Here is a 15,233-nt window from a genome sequence, read left to right as displayed (position 1 = left end):
ATTTGTCTGCACCCTTCTCCATTAGACTAACTAGCCACTTCTCCGATTGTGACACGATGACTCAGCTGTGTTTTGCTACTGAATTGAGTACCGGCCTCTCAGACTGTCTCGGTGCCTGGTTTCCTGACATTCAGCACACACACACACACACCAACGCACACGCCCACACACACATTGGTTCACTTTTGTTTTGTGCTTCTTCGTGAAGCGGTGCAGTGGGCACCAGCTGCCCACCGGTCCGTAACTCCTTCAAAGAATTGGATTGTGACTTGCGGCAGGGAGAAGACAAACACCAGCCATGAGGACAGACACACTTAGCTCTTGCTGCTGATGTCAAAACAATTTTTAAGAGTGAAAATGGGTTTTGGTTTCTACTTCAGTGGTGACTTTGTTGTTTCATTTCCTCATTCCTACGCCAAAGCAGAGCCCCTTTTTTTTTTTCACTTGAATGTTAATCAAAAAGAAAGACAGTGGCGGTTTTGAATCTATCAAAGTGTTTACATATGCAGCAAACATTCCTGCTTATTTATTAACTTTTAATCTTTGGTTAACTTCATCCTGTTTGGCTGGTTTTTTTTTTTTTTTTTTTTTTTTCCAGCAGCAAATGTTGTGCAAGTTTTTCAAGGAATCAAACAGGAAGGCACCAAATGAACGCCTCGTTGCTTTTCAGTGAAATTTGAAATAACCTCCTTGACTTACTGTAACGGCGTGTTCCCTGGAGAAAATAAATAAATAAATAGTAATAATTCAAATTCATGAACACGAACTGAAAGAACAAAAGATGTGAAAATACCAGGAAGAAAGATTTTGGATTTTTGCAAGGTTAAAGTTATTCAGCAAGTTATTTTGAGATTTGAAATGCTTGAGAAGGCTCTCGTTAGGATAGAGGTGTGTAGAATAATAAACAATTCTTTTTATTTTTAACAAAAGTACATTCAAGTGGAACTGCAGATTCGATAACCCTTCATAATTTAATAAAACGAGGGAAATTCTGCCATCTTCAACTTTAATTGAACTTAAAAAGGTATTCATACTAAAATGTATTATTTTATCTGATAAACCAACACAATGTTATGCATAATTATGTTCTACAATTGTACCGCTGCAAGTCTTGTAAGTTTGCCTGTATCAGTTTTACGCATCTGGAGATTTTTACCAATTCATCTTTAGAGAAGCAAAATCAGAAAAATCATCTTGGATTGGTAGTTTGACAATTTTGTTGCCCTTTATTCTCCATTGGATTGAGGCCGGACCCTGACTGGTACAACCTGCTGTGTTCTGAATGACCTGTTATTTGTACCTTTGGTGTCAATCTGCTGCTGAAAGGTGAGTCATTCTCGAGTCTCTCAGCAGGTTTCTGCCATTATAGCCCCATGTTTTCTCCATCCTTCTTCTGATCAGCTTACCAGTCCCGGCAAAAGAAGCAAATCCCTGCCGCCACCATGATTCGTGTTGTCACGTTTATTGGTAGAGTTTGTTTTCCAGCCACATTCAGAATTTTGTCTGTAGGTCAAAAAGCTCATTTTTGAACTCATGATGAGCAGAGAACCTTCTTCTACCTTTGCTTTGTCTCCTACATGTCTTGTGACAAACTACAAGACAGACCTCTGTCTTCTGTCTGCCATTTATATTATACTCTTTCCATTTATAGGGAATTAATTGAACAGTGCTATGTGATATGGTCAAAAGATATGGTTTTGTAACCTAATTACTATGCTGTTTGTTCACTAATGTTCCCTTTCAAAACCTCTCAGGTTTTCACAGGACAGCTTTATTTATCATCTACCATTTATAAATGAGGATTCTTCTGAGAGCAGTTTGTTGTTAATTTTATGAAGGCATAACAAAATCAAGGAAGTTGCTCGCCATACTTGTGAGAGTTGTACAAAGAAAAAATGTCTTGGGAGTTTTTGGAACCAGACCATAGGTAAGATTTGATTCAAGTCAGTCAATTTTCTATTTGGTCAGACTGAGAAATGACCATTTAGTTTGAGTTTCACTTTGAAGTGATGACTTATGATGGTCATGCTTCTCTCTTACAGTAAATGCTCTCGCATTTTCTCACACTGACTAAATTAGGTATCAACAGTCATATTTTCCTTGTTTTTTTCTTTCTGTTTTTTTTGGTACTGTCCATCTCAGACCTTCATTTAAAGGTCTAAGTTGACTCAAGAATCACATTGTAGATGGATATGAATGTAATTTCAATTCAGCAAATGTGGGTTGCATTTATAAAAACCTCCAATTGTTGATCTTTTTGCTCTTCGGATTAAGCACCAGCATTGCTTTTCAAGTGTTTAGGCCAAACCTTTGCTTTTTGTTGTTTTTTTGTAGAAATCAGTGCTGCATGAAAAACCTCTCCAAACAATCTCTGCTGTTTGACTCGCTGAAGCTGCACCTGTTCGCTCTCTGTTGCTCAATCAGGATATCAGCCTTGGCTCAACTCCCAACATGTAAATGCGAATCTGTACTTGTGGTTTTAGGGTTACATCTGTACCTTTGGAAGAACGTGCTAACAGGTTACCAAGCTGTGTAACAAGGTGCTACATTAAGATGCCTCCAGCTGAATTCATGCACTTTGTCGCATGAGTTGCTGTTTAAATCTGCCTGCATGCACTCTGGAGCTCTTGCTTCCTCTATTCTACTTCTCCCTTCACTGCATTTACTGGTACTTTGAGATTACAAAAGCGGCCTGCTCAGTGTGTCGGTTTATCTACAGAAGCAGTGACTAGGTGTTAAGCCATTTCAGTTCCTGTCTTCATACTGAAGAATTATGCTTTTGCTTTATTTTCCTCTTTTCATTTACTTACCAAATATTTTCTTCTGCTGTTCCTGTGGAATTACTAGTCATCCTGCTTGTGGTACACCCAGCGTCTGCTTGCTTTTCGCTTCTTGTCAGACAGCTTGTGCACAAAAAGATGCGAACATCTTTGCATCATAAAATTCTCTTTGAGTCTTGAAGCGACTGTGTTTTCTTCTAACTGGGGCTTTTTTTTAATGAGTCTCAAATGACAGCAGCTTTTTTTTTTTTTTTGAAGAGAGAACAGCTCTTTATGCAGCTGGTTGAGCTGTTGCATAGTCTGCTGCTGGAGTCTTTTGTCAGAAACATGTTATTTGAATGCTGCAATTATCTCTAATGAAGAATAAATTATCATCAGATTTGATTGAATCAGATTTGCTTTAATCTTTGTGAATTAGTTTCAAACTCTAATTGGCTTTTGTTGGATGAACGGCAACAATGCACTTTTGTGGTGCGACTTTGTTTGCAACAATGCACACTAAAACAAATTTAATTTTGGCCTTTGGACAATGTACTTGCAGGCAGAAACTAATATAATCTGCTCCTGGCATTGTTTCTTTTCAGCTGCTGAACGTAGCAATACAATAAAGCCACCAGGCAGTCAGTCTCCCTGTAGGCTCTCTGCGTTCTTTTGGTTTGCGTTTTGTTTGCCGTCTTGAAATTTAAGGGCATCACTGCATTGCTCAGTGGACTATTCCATCTTTTGTTTTGAACATTTAGAGAGTCCCCACACCCTCCACTAATGTTTCTAGGAGTTGATTCGTACTTGATCCCTCACTGCCAGTGAGTGAAATATATTTTAGTGTATTTTTGTTAGAAATATATACATTAGATTTTAATCATATCTTGTATTTTCATAAGTGGTGGGAAGTCATAGAAAAATAATACAGGTGTACCACAAGGCTGAGTACCTGGTCCACTTTTTTTAACACTATATATGGTAAAGGAATTGCCTTTTTGCTTTTTGTGTCCTGGTGCTGCTGCTTGGATAGACCATTTGGCCTGTTTCAACACCGCCATGTCTATATTTGGAGTCCTTTGTGGCATTGTTTGATAAATCTTGTCTCATTTCAATTATGAACAGCATAAGGGGACATCATGTAGCTCAGGGACACAGTAGTTGCATCATACATAGCGCCTGCTGTTCTTGACTCAGTTGTTCCTGGTTCAGTGGTCTCGGGTCAGTTATTGCATGTCTTCTCTTTCTCTCTCCTTCCTCCTCTCCAGGTACTGTTGAATAAAGGGCCTAAAAACCTTAAAAACAAAGAAATGACAGTACATCGAACCCAAATTTTCTCTCCCATATCAGTGTGTGTGTGATAAGTCAATTACAGAATATCTGCCTTTGTGCTGTATTTCATTACCTAGCAAGTTTCTAGTGCCAGTCATTGAAAAATCTGCTCTCCAAAAATAAAATTGGTCACTTTCACTTGTCAGCACTAAATGTAGATTTAAGTTACCAAGATCAGAAAGCTCATGTAGAGTGTTGGTTGCACTGGGAAGATGGAAAAACAATTGGACTGAGGAAATTATAGGTTATTTGTTAGACATATTTTCCCTGCCGGGCTTCATTCTGGAGGAGTGTTTAGTGTTTAAATCAATATGCTGCATGGGGTTGTGGTCGGTGCCACTTCTTTCACTGAATTTATAAATGCTTTATCTGATTCATTTACAAATGTCTTTGTCAGCTGTTAGGTTCCATGTGTTGATCTAATTTTCTAGCGTTGCTAGCATCAGTCCTATTTTTGGTGTTTTGGATTGAGAAGCATTTTGTAAACACAGCTTGTTGTTTTTGATTAGGCTGGTGAAGTCCGGGATTTGTAGGACTAGCGAGATAAATAATGTGATTGTGAAAAAGCTACCAATTGAGTATGACGGTAGTGGGGGTGCAACAAAACGTGCCTCCTTGAGATTAACAGCTTCCTACAACAAACTTGGAAGCCATTTACATGGCAAATGATGTTCTGAGGCACATCATTAAGAAAACATTTCTGTGTCGCAATCACAAACATAGCCCTGGGGAATTCATAAAGCACTATTGAGACTTAAGTTGACCTGTAATTGTTGGTTCTGAGCAACTTGGCAACACTCCAGTTGTTTGGTGTGAAACAAACAATGAAAACATGGAAATGCACTTCATAACTACTGCTAAGTGCAATGAAGGATCCATAATGCTGTGAGACTTTTACTCTTCTAAACCCCTTTGGGAGCATTACTAGAGTGCATGGCATCATCATCTCTGGATGGATGGATGGTGGCACAGCTGGTGAAACTGTTACCCTGCAGCAAGGAGGTCCTGGGTTTGAATCCCAGCCTGAAATCTTTCTCTCTGGGTATTTTTTTGGATGAATGTTTGGTTTATAAATTGGGTATGAGATAATGTGTGCATGTATGATGAGCATCTTTTTCATATGTTCAACTCTCTAGAAATCCAAATGCTTAGAAAGACTTGATTTGAGTTTTCTTGAAAATAGGTCATGAATGTCAAGCAAATTGTCACAAAGACGATTTGAGGGCAAGAAGCTGACATATTATAAGATTACACACTGCTGCAGATAAACAACACAGACACTTTAAACATTATGTTAATTTCTGATCATTTGACTATAAATGCTTAAGAGATTATAAAACATCACTGACTCTTGTCCACCAGTTAGGTAAACTATCGTATGTTTAGTCTTATGAAAGTGTCATATTTGATGACAGATTTGATTTGAATGCGTTGTTGTTCTTGAGTCTCTGTTAATCTTTGTGTCTAATCAGCGTCTGATTCCTAGGATGGCTTTGAGATGAAAATTAGCTGCCAGATCAGCTATGCCGCCAGCAGTATGATGAAAGATATGACAAAAAATTGTTTCATCTTGGTTGTAACTATCTTCTCTCAGTGACAAAAGAAAACAAACAAAAAAAACAAAACTGTATTGAAATGACAGCTGTAAGAAATTATTTAACGTTTCTTTGTTTCTCACAAATCTATTTTAAAAATCAGTTTGAATCAAAACATTCTCTGTAAGTTTCCTGACTGAACCGTTGGGGAGACGCCTCACCTTTGTTTGTACAGCAGTGATATTAGGACTGATTGATGCACAGCAGAGGTTTTCCAGCTGGATGCGCCTCAGAACTAGAGAACAGACCCTCACCCGTATCTTGGATCTTATCTGACAGCATGATCTCAGAGGAGGCCTCTTGGCAAACGGCGAAACAGCAGAGTTCAGCTGAGCAGAACCTGGAGGAGTCCTGGACGTGATTTATTTGGCCCGGGAGAGGACAAGATGGAAGGAAAGGCAAAATTGTCTTTGGTTAGATAAATGTCCTCCAGCTGGACAATGGGAGCTAATAGTTTTTTAGTTTTTTGGGGTTTTTTTACATTTCATCCCTGTCAGTCATCTCTATCTTTCTGTCTGCAGGCACAATTTCAAAACCAAACCAAATCCAAATGTACAAGACATGAATAATAGTCGTTCATCTAAAGATGATTGGAGCTGCCTAAGAACACAATCGATCCATGTAGAGTTACTGATGCAGCACCTCTGGTCACATTTGAGTGGATTGACTTCTTGTAAAAAAAAACAATTTAAAAAAACCTCTTCCCTTTATTCTTGAAAGTAATCCTCATGGGTACCTTCACAACTTTTGCAGGCTTAGGGGTTTTATCGCCTTAATAAAAAGGTATTTTGATTGATGATTTGCACTGCTTTTTATTTTTTTTCTTCAGTGCAGATCTGGATCACTGTATATTATTATTATTATTATTATAATTATCAAATTTGGATTTGCAAAACAAGCAAACTGAAACATGTTCCTCCTGGTTCATGTAACTCATTGACATCACAGTTAATAAATTTCCACTTAATAATTAACTGCAGTGTTAACTAAAGGCATCCCAAGTATGCTAGAGCAAATCTTTATCGACATTCTTACAAAATTTGTCCCATTTATAGTCTACTGAGAAACACCATATTGAAACAAACTAAAATAGTTTTGTAATCAACTATAATTTCTCTGGAGAGTGTGTTTTATCTATTACTAAAGAGAATTGTTAGTTTGTTAAACTCCGGAGACTGATTATATCTGCTAGAGTTGTGCTCCGTGTGTAGCGCACACTTTTAATTTCTCGCTACTCTTTAAGCTTTTGGGGTGGAACAAAATTATTAAACACTGACGAAAATAGGTTCATGGAGATATTTACTGGCAGGTTTGTGAACAGCTGGTGGTTGATTGTAAACACCAGCTTAACTCTAGAGTGTAATAAGCCTAAAGGTATTTCTCTCTGGTGAAAGCCGTCGTTTGTATTTTACAGGTGTAAAATACAAACAGGCCAGTAAGAGCAGAAACCGCAGGAGGTCAGAGAAAGGTGGAGGTACTGCTGAGATCGTAGCTTGTCATTTTGTGGCTGTGAACTGTGACTGGCAGACAGCCTGGAGAACACACACACACACACACCTTGATGGTACATCCACAGTACTACCTGGCAGCTTGACAGAATGAGTTTAGCTTTATTAATCCTAAAAATATATCTGCTAACTAAATGCTCCATGTGGTAATGTCTTTATTTTGTCTAACACCCACGTCTCTGTCCTTGTTATTGTCCGGCAGAGTGGCTAGACTTAAAGCAAAATGCAAACGCACAATTCAAATTAGGAGTGGAGCAGACAGTGATGGATTTACTGCAGCTATTTTTTTTTTATTGCTAGGTTAAGAGCTCGCTCAGTAGAATGATGCTCTTGCCTCACAGCAGTAAGGATCCCGGGTTTAAATCTGGGCTTGATTGTTGCTCGTGTGCATTCTTTGGGTTTCTCTTTTTCGTCCTGTTTTCACACAGAAGACGTGTGTGATACATAACGGGTGACAATTAAATGCCTTAGATGCGAGTGTGCATGGTTATGGGTCAGCATGTTAGCCTTGTGATGGGCTAAAACAACCCACCATCCTGAACGTAATGAAGTGAGGTGCACAAAAAATTATGGAAATTAAGTTGATGATGCAGCAGCTCTCTGCTAATCACAGTGGCGCATGTCAGCTTTTTCATCTGCCGCAGAAACCTGTGATTGAACCACAGCTGGGAGTGCAATTTAGATTGCAACTGAGAAAATTGTGATGTATTTTGCTCAGCTCTTTCATTTACTTTGTATCACAGCTCAGGTAATGATAAAAAATGCTGCTTTTGTAAGTGTTTTGTGATGGGAACCTAGCAGGATGTGCAATGATGCTGCTCCAAGAAATAAAATCTAACATCGTCCTCAGCCTGATTTTATGAACTATAACCTGTTAGTGTTGCAGAATATGTTTCTGTTTATCCTCACACTGACCTTCAGCCATACCTCAGCATTTTACATCGGTACGTTTTGGCTTAAGAGAAGATGAGTTTAAAGGTTTTACTTTTAGTATATAGCATTATCCTTTCTCCTAATCATCTGGTTTGTTGATACTGTGTTCTTATTCCATTTATTTTTGCCCCCTCACACTTGTAATTAAACAGCTTTGTTGACAAAACATACAAACACACACACCCACAGGTGTTTAAATTACGGTAATCTGTTCAGAGACACTCTATATTTGGCTGCTGTTGTCACTAAATACATCTTGTATTAATTGGTACCATTTACTTTTCAGTGTCATATGAGCATAATGTGTTTTCTTTTTTTAAGTTTTCTTCCTGCAGGTGTAGAATCAGACTTCCTGGGTGTTTTCTAGCTCTCCTTCACTCTTTATTCCCTTCCTTCCCTGTTAACTTTTTCCCCCACCTCTCTTCATTTCAATTTTCTCCTTTTCCTTTTCTCTTCTATCTCCATCTCCATTGCAATGGAAATGAACTCAAAGCAGTTTGTAATATATTTTTATACACATATTAAGTGGAGTGTAGTATCAAAAGCCCTAATGCTCCTCTTGTGAAAGGAAATCTGTTTATAACAACTCTGATTGCTTCCCTGCTGGACAGGAAATGGGGGATGGGAGGGAAGAAATTAAAAAGGAAATTTGTTTTATACATAACATTTTCCATTTATTGTAATAGGATTACTTTTTACCAGAGGAAAAATGTACGATAAAAACACAAAAGTTTTGATCTTTGTCAACTGTGTGTCTGATTTCTGCCACCCTTGAACTGCAGTTCGGTGGTTCCGCCAAAGTGTCACAGAATAACCCCCAGGCTGCACTTGGGACACTCACGATTAAACTTGTTTTTGTACCGCCGTCAGTGAGACATTAACCTTTATTCACCTAAATATAAATGTAAAATATGTAAATGTATACCCTTATGCAAGTCTTGACCTATGAACAATTGGAATATACATGAACAGTAGCTTGCATTACTGTAGAAATAACATAGGGTAATAATAACAGCAAGTAAACATTTATTTCAAATGAAAATATCAAAGGCAGCATAATTATTACAACACAAGTTAAATTACTTTTATAAAAGTTGTGATTCTGGCCTAAATGTTTTTATTTTTATTTTTTCTGCTTAAAGTGTCGTTCTCCTCTGTGATGTTCATAACCATCACCGGCAGTAATTCCTCTTACCACTGAGATTTTGTGTTGGAGTTTCTTAATAAAACTACAAACCCTTCGCCTGCCAGCTGCTGCACATGAAGCCGACAGAGCTGCTGACGGCGAGTTCATTTCTACTCTCCATATTGATGAGGACTTGCCAGAGACAGAGGAGTGATGAGCTGAAGTGAGAGATCTAGCTTTCCGCCCGGGTCCTCACTGAACCCGTGCGGCATTCTCAATCCGAAAGCCCACGCAGACACCCCCACCCCTGCCCCCCCCCTTCCCTGTTAACTCCCCCCCCCCCGCCTGCTGCCATCAACGCTGGTTTAATTTTGCTGACCTCCCATCTGTCCGCTTGCTTTTTGCTTTCTTAATCCTGTCATTTTCATGTGCTGAAGCTCGAGGGTCCGCTTGGCAGACTGGCCCATATACGAGCACTTTCACAGACACACAACACAGTCGGGCACTTGTTGTGAGAAGAAGTAAAGCCTAATTGCTGTCAGTGGCAGTACAGATGGCTGCATTAAAGAAAAGCTAAAATGGACGATCAGTGTAACTCACGACGATGGTTTTATGATGCTGCCGCTGCTGCTGAAAATACCCAAATATGAACCTCACTCGCTACTGCTGTGGAAATCCTGCCTCTGATTCGACTCCTACACAGCTCTTTCTCAGTCTTTTCAGGGATGAGCTCTTTAATTATTTACTGCACTAGTTTTTTTTTTTTCCTGTATTTTCTAACCATGTGTAGAAAAATCCAGGAGAGGATGATGTGGCAGTGCTGAAGTGTTAAGAAAGCTCAGGTAGTTTTTAAGAGCAGCTCACCTGCATTGATGTCTCTGGTGTCCCGCATCTTCCTCTTGACAATACTTCATAGATACTCTGTTGGGTTTAATGACCAATCAAGTTCAGTGATAACATGGTCGTTAACGCAGCTACTTTAGGAGGGAGTAGGCAACTACCGTGTCCTGTTGGAAAATAAAAAGAAGCATCTCCTAAAGCTTATCATCTAGAATGAAGGGCGCTAAAATATCCTAAACTGCTGCGATGATACCAACACCATCCAGATATCATCACTGACTGTGGAAGCTTCAGACTGGAATTAAAGCAATCTGGATTCTTCCTCCTGAGTTTGGCATTTTGATTTCCAAATGATACTCAATCTTTCATCTGAAAATAGGAATGAACAACAGTTTAGTTCTTTAGTTTTTCTTGGCACCGCTTTGACTTTCTGTGGTTGAGGGGTTTAACTGAATGAATGAGATAAGCTCCATTTCCATTGATCATGGAATTGAGCAAACTGGAATAATAAAAATAAATCTACTTTAATGAAAAACTCCTCATGTTTTGTGCACTAGGATGAGGTGGTTTTTCGGCTGTATCGAATTTGGTGTATTTTTGAAAAACTGTGACGTGAAAAAACACTTTTTTCACGTCACACGAGTCGTGATCAACAACCGGATGTTGTTGTTGTTGGCTGAGTAAATAAATTAATTCATGTTTGCTTTCAGTTGTGCTTCTTATTTAATGGAAACACCACAATTGCGAAATTGTTTATTTATTTTACATTTGTGTCTTATCGATAAAGTTCTGCGCACATTTTTAATGGAAGTGCAGATTCAGTTGTAGCCCATGACCTGGCCGCCATCTTATAAGTGTTCCCCAAAGTCTTCAGTGGGTTTTGTGTTACAATAATGTGAATCCTGCAGCTACCTGGCCTAATATTAGTCAGCCTAATATTTTCTACCACTCTTCTTCCTTCCACTCAACATTCCATCATTTTGTTTGGTAAAGAACTCTGTCAGTTTTCAGCTTCTTTAATAATGGACTTTTGTGGCTTAGCTCCTCCTTTAGGATGTCGATGTCTATCTGCTGCACAGCTGTCCAGTCGGCTTTAATCCCTGTGCTTGTTTAGGAAATAAAATGTCTGTATTAATGTTTTTTCTTAATTCTATATGCTGTTATAATTTTACAAGAAATCTAATTTTGTGGGGTTTTCTTAATTACCTGTTACGTCTAATGAAAATGAAAAGAAATAAACCCTTGTATTTCCTTCTGTGTATCGAATTAATAAAATGTAATGCCTTTTGCAGCTAAATAACTGAAAGAAGTTATATCTAGAAATACAGAGTATATAAGTGCATTTTATATAGGGGCATATTTAAAAATATAAGTCAGAGTAGATGATAAACGTTGATGAATAAATAACATAAATGACCTGTTGGTTGACACAGTATCATATTCATTCTTTGTGAAAATTCAACAATTTTCTCTGGCCTGTGTCACACTACGTTGAGCAGGATGTCACACTTTGATCCTGTGCTCAAGGCGAACCAGAGCGTGATTTCAATGTGGAGAAGCATAACACTGGTGGAAAAAAACAGTTTCTGTTGAGTGGGATGTTCAGAGTTGAGCATGAAATGGCCAAATGTAACGGACTCTGTACCTCTACCAGAGGAACTCATCTCTGTGGCTAAGCCTGTGACGGGATCCGTTTTACTCATTTTTATCTCGTAAATAGAAAATGTGAATACATCAAGCATGCAGGAACAAAGAACAATCAAAGTTTCTTGACAGTTTCCATCGTCTGCCTTCTTGCAACAATGTGCAGTGTTTTTTGAAACAAATCTCGATGCTGTTTCTCTTCCCTGCAGGAAGGATTGGGCGAAGTGTTGCAGTTAGAACCACCATGCGCTGTGCTCTGGAAGCAGCACAGGACGTGTGTTTGTGAGCAGCCCTGGTTGGCCCCCGCTGGGATGAACATGCCACTGCACCAAATCTCCGTCATCCCACGGGATGTCACCTCCTCGCGGATGTCGGGCAGTGGGAAAGCGAAAGACAAGGACAAGCAGGTACGGGGAGAGAAGCATGAATCATCTCAAAGCTGTGCTGCATCATGAGAAACGTTTGTCATTCAGAGATATGCGATGGCAGCGATTGTGATCTCTGTGCTGAAAGGGGAACATCTCTGAGTAAACATTGTGTACAGTGTGAATAATAATAAAAAAACAAATGCAACACGTTGAACAGACAGGATTCAAATTAATTCAACCTTTTCCCGTCACATAACATCTACAGATGAGTGTCGGAGTGCGATAAGGTGCTCTCCCCCAAAGCAACGCGCAAATTAATATTCATCTTGCGAAACCGGAACAGCTACCAAATTTTGAGATAACATTAATTAAGCAGTTTTATTAAAGATTCATGCAACTTTAAAATAAGAAAAGAGGCACAGCTAATAAAATTGTCTTTTCTCTTGTTAATTTTACTCTGAGATTCTGTGACTGTTTGACTTCTCTCCAAAAATCTGGCTGGATGTACAGATGATGCATTGGGGTAGATGTCTCCTCTGTAATGGCATTTGGTGAAAAGGTAGTAAATAACACCAGTGGATGGGATCCAAAGCTGTATTTTTCAGTGCTCCTTGTGGCTCGGTGGTGAATAAATATTTTAGTAAGTTGACAGCAAATGATCTCAGCTGAGATGATTTTAAATATAAAAGTAACATAAAGGAGGAGGCAGCATGTTGGTTGTTTTTAATTCATATACATACATTTTTTGTGGCGTATTTAACTTTTTGAAAAACATTTTTTTTCATACTTTGACATTCTTTTGGCCTATTTAATGTTAATTTACATGATAGCTGTATGCAAAAAAAAATAAAAAGGTGTCTGCGATTGGGGAGAAAGAGGTGATTTAATTCGGTGTAACTGAAGTCAGAAGGCAGTTCTCCCATTTGTTCTGGTATCGTAATGTGGCAAAATAAAAATTTCAGAGCCGGCGATTACAATTTCAGCAAGTGTTCCCTTCCTTTGGGCTTGGCTAAGAGTTTTCATCTAATGAGCGTAGTCAAAGTCTGGGCAGCCTTTCCCTCTGTGCCTCTAAAATCACCTGTCGGCTCTCTGCTGTTGCATTTTAATGACGGCACTACATGCTGGAGCTTTGCTCAGTAGCGTTGCCTGTTAGGCGAGTTTGAAGTGGGAAAGTGAGATCTCTGGGATGGAAACATTTTCCTCCTTCATCTGTTTAGCTTTTGCTTTTGATGTAAAATTTAAAATACAGCCCAGGATTCCGAGGGGGTCTAGAAGAAAAATATTTGATTCCAAGTTTATTCCCTATTCTATTTATCTTTTTTTTTTTAAGTTATCAATTCTTAATTTTTAAAGAATAAACTTAAATGCAGATTTTATTCATTCTTTATCTGTTACTCTTCTTTTCCTTTTTTTTGGTTGGAATTACAAAATGAAAGAAACCACAGATAGACAATAATAACTGGAAAAAAACTTAAAGGGATATGAATATAAATTAATTAAACACCTCCATGACGGAAGCCATCATGGCAGGCATCATTCATCACCTACATCCAGGATTATGTTTTGTGTCATAACAATCCTCTCTTCCCATCAGTTGGAGTTAAAATGCTCGTCCACCTCATCTTTGAATCTTATGTAAACTTACTTTGCAAGATCTCCTTCAATCATTTTCATAACATTTTCGAACTTCGGTCTGCTCTTACCGGAGCAGTTCCAGAAGAACTGATCCACGCCTTGTCGCTTCCAGACTGGTTTGCTGTCATGCTCCATTCATTTGGATCTGTTGCAAGAGTTTTCAGAAGCTGCAATATCTCCAAAGGTCTTCAGCTAATATGCTGATGAGAGTGTGGAAATACACTTTTCTCACTCATTAATCCATGCATGAAAATGCCCCTGCTTGCCTCGAAGATTTGCTCCACAAATGACAGCTCGCTCCCTCTGCTCCGCTCCTCTCCACTCACTCCCACCTGCTTCAAAAACCCAGATTCCAGTTAAGCGCCACTCGGGAAAGAGCTTTCTGTGCCGATGCTCCTCATCTGTGGAAAGTCCTTCCTGATGCTTTGAGGCCACAGCAACCCACAGACAGCATTAAAAAGCCACCAGACATTTCCTTTTAGTGAAGCATTCCAATCTGTTGTTGTCAGAAACTATTTAAAAAAATTATTTCTATTTTGATAATTGTCTTCAGACTCTTGTAAGCAGTCATTATTATATCAACTATATTAGTCGGGCTGGTAGTTTTGTCACTGAAGTCAGGCATCATTGAAATTATGCTTCAATTTCAATTTTGTCTCAAAGTGGTCATTAAAACAAAAATAATCAACAAAAAAGACATATTCATAACTATTTTATCACATTCTTATTTGCAGAAATGCATAGAATGTTAGCAAGCATCTTGGCACATATTTTAATAATTGCTATTTTAATACTGACCATAATAACTAGGGATATAATTATTTCTATCACTAGAAAAACCTAGCCCTGCGACAGACTGGCGACCTGTCCAGGGTGAACCCCGCCTCTCGCCCGGGACGCAGCTGGGGATTGGCACCAGCAACTCTCCCGACCCCATTAGGGACAAGGGTGTATAGACAATGGATAGATGGAAGGATAGAAAAACCTATTAAGTTTTTGTGTGAAGAAATTTAGCTTATGACAGAGTTTTGTATTAAGTGTCTTTAGCTAGGTGTGTTTAAAACGGATATTAGATGGTTTATTTTTGTGTAGAATCTCATCCTGGCCTCTGCGTACTTGGATATTTTTTTGTGTGCAGTAGATAGTTTGCTGGATTGGGGGTGTTAGCCTCTGAGAACAGCCACGGAAAGGTTACCCTAATGTTTTAGGAAATAAAAGTGACTCTGTCAGTGTTTCTCTTCCTGGCAGAGATTTACTGCTCTCCTTCAATTTACCAAAAGTGTAAAGGTCCAGCTCTGGGCCTCTGCTTGGCATCACATCCTCTATTTGCACGTCTCCCGGTGGCTTAGCCTCTGAATATAATTCCTACAGAGGAAATAAACGAATGAAGAGCAGCAATTTCTTCATTCCCTGTGGAACTATCAGCAGCGTGTAAAAAGAAGAAAGCAAGAAGAGAAAGGAAGATGAGAGTCAACCCAGAATGCTGATTAGCT

The 15,233-nt window shown here is 38.9% G+C and overlaps 1 protein-coding gene across 4 annotated transcripts in view; it reads left to right on the top strand.

Annotated features, from left to right (window-relative positions):
• The window catches only part of march8 (membrane-associated ring finger (C3HC4) 8), an 81,847-nt gene that overhangs the window by 10,762 nt on the left and 55,852 nt on the right, over window positions 1-15,233 (top strand). For all 4 annotated transcript variants that reach the window (XM_044137516.1, XM_044137517.1, XM_044137513.1 and 1 more), the window contains exon 2: window positions 11,947-12,144. In XM_044137516.1, coding sequence (XP_043993451.1) covers window positions 12,049-12,144 — 96 coding nt within the window. In that variant the 5' untranslated portion in view covers window positions 11,947-12,048. The remainder of the gene's footprint in view (window positions 1-11,946; window positions 12,145-15,233) is intronic.

Source organism: Gambusia affinis, linkage group LG13 (genome assembly GCF_019740435.1).
Source record: "Gambusia affinis linkage group LG13, SWU_Gaff_1.0, whole genome shotgun sequence".
NCBI lineage: Eukaryota > Metazoa > Chordata > Actinopteri > Cyprinodontiformes > Poeciliidae > Gambusia > Gambusia affinis.
This window is presented reverse-complemented; position numbering and strand designations above follow the sequence as displayed.